The 5,946-nt window shown below is 35.8% G+C and overlaps 1 protein-coding gene across 1 annotated transcript; it reads left to right on the top strand.

Annotated features, from left to right (window-relative positions):
• Nucleotides 1-3,954: 3,954 nt before the first annotated feature.
• LOC116033309 lies at nucleotides 3,955-4,656 on the top strand. The gene has a single exon (XM_031276061.1). The coding sequence runs from the start codon at nucleotides 3,955-3,957 to the stop codon at nucleotides 4,654-4,656; it is 702 nt and encodes a 233-aa protein (XP_031131921.1).
• Nucleotides 4,657-5,946: the final 1,290 nt, after the last annotated feature.

Here is a 5,946-nt window from a genome sequence, read left to right on the forward strand (position 1 = left end):
CCGTGGTGCAGGGTATAACGACTGCCTACACTACCCATTCTACTGCTACAAAAAGCTAGTGAAGAACAAAAAGGAGAGGCTCTGTCTCGGGTGAGAGAACACAACAAAACAAACATGTACAAAGACCCTATCAATAAAATAGTGATTTTTTTGACAGATTACTGTCCCTTTCTTTATTTTTTCCTTTTCATTGTTTATCTTCTATGAATTCAATCGGTTACGTTGGCCGGCCAAATGACTACTCTGGGTCACAAAACCAACAATAACAATGTCAACTTCATATATATATATATATATATAAAATCATTGATAAAATTCAAAGAGTTAATTACTGAAATGATCCATTGACTATAGCAAAATTACCAATTTGGTTATTGACTTTTTTTTTTTTGCCTAATTAAGTCGCTCAACTTTAAAATTTTTAATCAATTTGGTCATCCGTTTGTTTAGCCGTCAGACATCCGCTTAACCGATACCAAATTGGTAATTTTACTATAGTCAAAGGACCATTCCGATCATCATATGCACCATTTCTTCTCTTCTTTGTGTGTTTAGTTTATTTTCCAGAAAATGAGTAGAAATGTATACTTATATATTTTTATTATTTTATTTAAAATATAAAAATATATAAACTAATAATATTTATTATAAATAATTTTTTTTTTTAAAAAAACACAAAACCTTCTACTCTGGTTTTCGCCAGAAACCAGAGCTGGCGGACTGAGTCGTCCCTCTTTGGCAATTGGCACGAAGCCAATTTCCGAAAAAATCAATTGATTTTTCGTGGTCAACGGAAATCATTTTCCGTTGACCACATTTTCCTGAGGTTGCCAAACATAAAAGGCTCGAAAAATCATTCCCGAAAATCATTTTTCGAGTTACCAAACAGTCAAACACACCCTAAAGGTGATTCTCATCTGAACAAAAGCACGAGTGCGGGCAGCGCGCTCGCACAGATATATATATTTATTTTATTAAACAATTATTTTTAAATTAAAAAAAAACACGAAAGAATTTAATATTATTAGGTTAAATTATTAACATATAAAATAATACAATAATACTTTTCTTTTTTAAAAAATAGAAGTTGCCTCATGGGGCCTGCAAGCTCACATAAAGTGGGCTAGGTTTAAAGAATTTTAGCCTGCAAAGGCCCATAAAATTTATAATCCGCGGTGGAATGCGTCTAATATAAGGTGTATTAGTCTGAATTAACACTCCTAATAGTGTATTCAATTTATTTACAAATATAAAATTTAGTTACATACCAAACCACATGGGATTTTCTTCCACAAGGATGGGAAAAAGATATTATTGAAAGGTTTGGCCAAGAAATTAAAATACTATTGCAGCAGGCTACTGAAAAAGAGGTCAGAAAATGAAGAAAAAAAAAAAAGGGACTCAGGGTTATTTAGTACCGTGTATGTCTCATATTACTGAAGAAGGGGAATTCCAACAGCTCAATTCAGATCCAAAGATACTAGAGTTGACTATCATTTTACGGAAATTTCATGAACTGTTTGAGGATCCTAAAACACTGCCACCTGAAAGGTCTTTTGACCATGAAGTTCCACTAATACCAAGGGCCAAGCCTATCACTAGCAAACCTTACAGATACTCCTTCGATCAGAAAAACACCATAGAAAAAATGCCAAGCGCCGCACCTTAAGGCGCGCACATAGTGGCGTGTTTGTGTGTGTATATATATATATAGTTAACATATTATATATACATGCATTTCACATATTATGTATCATCAATTTATTACATGCACATAATATGTTAAATGCAGACACATAATCTACATGTCATTTTAGACCAAGGTCCAAATGCAAAGTGGACCATGTTCTGTTGTATAATTTGTCACAAATTATATAGTGGACCATGATTTATATGTGAGGTGAACTAATGATGATGTTCATTTTTAGTATATTAAATATTCATTTTAACGTATTGAATATTATTTTTAAGTAGTATAGTTAAAAATGAACATTTAATATATTAAAAATCAATTCTCAAAAAATAAACTTTCAATATATTAAAAATGAATTTCAATACAGTAAAAGAAAAAGACCTTTATATAAATGGTAAACCTTACCACCATATGTATGTATCCTGGTCCTTCTTACGTACTAAGTGTCTAACCATCATAAAACGTTGCTGCTTTATTTTGACTAACGCCTCCTGGCTGGCTGCTAAGGAATGTGAGATGACATTTCATTGTTGCATAAATAAATTATTAAGGGAAACTCACCAAATGTCCATTTTGGTGTTCCAAATTAAACGTATTGTTTATTCCTTAGTTCCCGTCCCAAATCTTTATGACCTAAGAAGTAAGAAGTTGTTTATGTAACGCTTTTCCCTCATTATAATTATTAATTTTTCCATTTTCATTGGTGCAATATTTGACTATGCCTCAAATATGATCAACAATAGGTAATTAAAGGTATTCACGCAACTTAAAGAAATACCATAGAAACATACTCTATTTCTTCTCACGTTGATTCGCAGTAACAACAACAAAGTTTTTTGTGACTTCTAAGACAAGAGGCTACCCAATCTTCATCAAACGGAAGCTATGGCTGAAAATTAATTAGTACAATTTTAGTTTATTCGCATACTTATGTGTTTACGTGATTATGTGCTTACAATTTATTCCCAACACCAAACCAGAATTTTGGGTAACTTTACATCTAATAGTTTTTTTTTTTTTTTTTTTTTTGGCATGGGTAGATTAATTTTTGTTTTTACTTTTTATTTTTGACTACTAGTGCGTGGACTTTTTAAACTTACATAATTATAGTGAGATCAATTAATTTCGGAATAACCAATGAATATAAAGAGTTTCATTATAATATGAATAAGTAAATATTATATATGGGTAAATTTAGGGAGACAAATAATATCTTTTAAATACAAATTTTACTTGTTCTGCATTCATCTTCTTACCAATACTAAACTCAGTTTTGTAATTTTGTAAGTTTGTTCTAGAATTAGCGAGTTGACATTTTCTTCATATAAAATTTCTTACTGAAATAACGAAATTGTAAGGCAAAACATGTGGAATATGAACTAAGATATAAATATTATATGAAATCATTGTCTGTGTCAATCTGACGATTTGACTTAGTATCATATTCTTTGACATCAACTTACGTAGAATCTCATAATAGTATGATTTAAATCATATGATGAACTTTTTTTTTTTCCTGAAACAATGAACATATAATACAATTCAAGAGTTAATTCAAGGAACGATCTATTGCCTATTGACATTTATTAATTCTTATTTCTGACTTTCAATTGCACCATAAATAGTCTTTTGACTATTGATTTTGCTTCAAATTTGATTTTATAGTTAAATATCAATTTAGTAAAAACTAAATTTAAGGATAATAATGTAAAATTTTGGGTCTTCACGTTTTCACTAATTATGAACCCAACGTATTAAATTTATAAACTCAATTTGTTCATCCCAATAACTAACAAGTCAATTTTTACATTATTAATCTTAAATTTAATGTTTACTAAATGGATATTTAACTGAATGATTAAATTTAGTACAAAATTAAGCGACTATTTATGGTCAAATTAAAAGTGAATGATAAAAATTGTAAAATGTCGATAGTGAATGAACCTGACGATGAGAATTGATGATAGAAGAAGCTTCCAATTTCCAAGGTTGTATGGGTATACTTATTGTTTGTGTTTCTAGTACAAGTAAACAAAGTCTCACATGTCAAACATTCAACACCAAAGCCGTGGGGCACGCGGTTAGTGAGTCCATCTTCTTCACATGCATAATAATCAAAGCATTAATTAATTACAACAATAATCTCCAATCCCTAAATATATATATAAAACCCCAAACATTCATGTCTGCACATCGTACCTAGCTAACTAGCTCCTATTACATTATTATCACCGAATTAAAATTACGTTAATTAGTTGACGATGGCTACAACCACTCCACAATCGCCAGGGCAAGAGCAAGTCCAGCCACTCGCCCCGGCCGTTTCCGGGCACAGCCACCGCGCGGACGACGTCGAAAACGGCGGCGCCCGGGCGCCGCCGGACAGCAAGGCCGGAAAGAAACGCAAGTGCATCAAGTGTTGCGCGTGTTGCAGCGTGGTGACTCTGATTATAATTCTGGTGATTCTGATATTAGCGTTCACGGTTTTCCGCGTAAAGGATCCTACGGTGAGGATGGACTCGATCCAGATCGAGGGTCTAAGCTCTCTCACGACGAGGAACCTCAACCCCAACGTGAACCTCACGCTCTTCGCCGGCGTGTCGGTGAAAAACCCGAACGCCGCGTCGTTCAGGTTTGATGAGGCCACGATGAGTTTGTTGTACGATGGGAGAGTGGTGGGTGAAGCGCAGGTTCCGCCGGGGAACGCGCGGGCGAGGCGGACGTTGAAGATAAACGCGACGGTTATCGTTATGGTGCAGAATTTAATGGGCGTGCCGCGGCTGGGCAGTGATTTGATCGCCGGGGAACTGCCGGTGGGTATCACTACTAGGATTCATGGGAGAGCGAAGGTTTTGGGGATCATAAAGAAGAGCGCTACGGTGAGATTGAACTGTACGATGTCGTTCGACCTGTCCAGCCAGGGAATTGAGAATCTTGATTGCGATAGAAAGGTGTCTCTGTAGGATAGAGAATTGGTCATGGCAGACAATATTGATTTATGTTTTTTTAATTCTTTTTTTGAAATTATTATTGTTATTATATGTTTTTTCTTGTAATGGTTTTAGCATATTGGGATAATGTAATATTAATTTTAAATTAGTAATTTATATGGCAAAAACGACATGGAAAAGATATTTGGCATTGACAGGCAATGACATAAACTATTATCATTAGGAAGCTAATTTGGTTTTTGGGCAAACTAGTGTCCAAATTGGCTATGGCTTCTGGCTAATATTGGACAATCCAGCCATAGGTTGGTTAGAACCATGGCCTAGCCTGCCCTGGCTGGCCATTGTTCCATGGTCGAATAGGCTGTAATGTCTCGCCAAGCCCTGTCTAGGTATTGGCCATCAATCCATCATTCTTGAGCAGAGATGGTTTTAAAAAAAATTATATTTACATTTAATGATAGAGTTAATTCCAGCAATAGTCCTCTGGCTATAGCGATTTTCCAAATTTAGTCATTGTCTTTTAATTTGGACGAATTAAACCTTTGACTATCAAAATCGTTCCACCATTAGTCCTTCCGTGAACCTAGACCTTAAAAGCAGGGGCAAAAGCTTCCATTCATATGTTGGGTCTCTTCTTCTCTAGCCAAGAGTATCTGCAACACCCCTGGGACTGAGCTAAAGTCACGAATGAATAGAACTGGGAAAAGAGAAGTAGCAGGAAATAGAGAGGAGAAGAAAAAGAGAGTTAGAGAGAAAAGAGATTGTCCGGCTCTGCCCTGCTCCCAACGATGTGAGACAGCTTCCAACTATTGTCCTGCTCTCCACTCTTGCCTCAACACTTCTCTCAAACCCTCCGGTGTTGAAGCCACCGGTGAGGGACAAACCGGAGTCGAGAGTAGCAGTGGTCACCGCAGCACCGAGCTCACTAGCTTAGAGAGGTAGGAAATTCAAATGAGGGAAAACAAAGCTCGTAAACATGCTTGATGAGGAACGCTTAATTTTCAATGCTAATCATTTTCTTGTTTTAATCTGCTTAGCTCATTTTGGGTTGCCTAACACCCCCAATTTTTTAAATCAGAATATTTAATCATTCCATCATCATTCTTACCTCAACAACACCATCAAGTTCGCCGGAGAATCTACCTTGTTGCCATCTAGTTCGTCGTCGTCGATCTCCTGCCGTAAGCCACCGCCGTCAACTGTGTTGCCGCTGCTGTTCTGCTCAAGTTGCTGCTTTTCGCTGTATGCTGTTTTGCTGGAGTCCATGTAAGTTCCAGTTGCCGGCCTTCCTACGCTCGCTGC

Source organism: Ipomoea triloba, chromosome 10 (assembly GCF_003576645.1).
Source record: "Ipomoea triloba cultivar NCNSP0323 chromosome 10, ASM357664v1".
Taxonomy (NCBI): domain Eukaryota; kingdom Viridiplantae; phylum Streptophyta; class Magnoliopsida; order Solanales; family Convolvulaceae; genus Ipomoea; species Ipomoea triloba.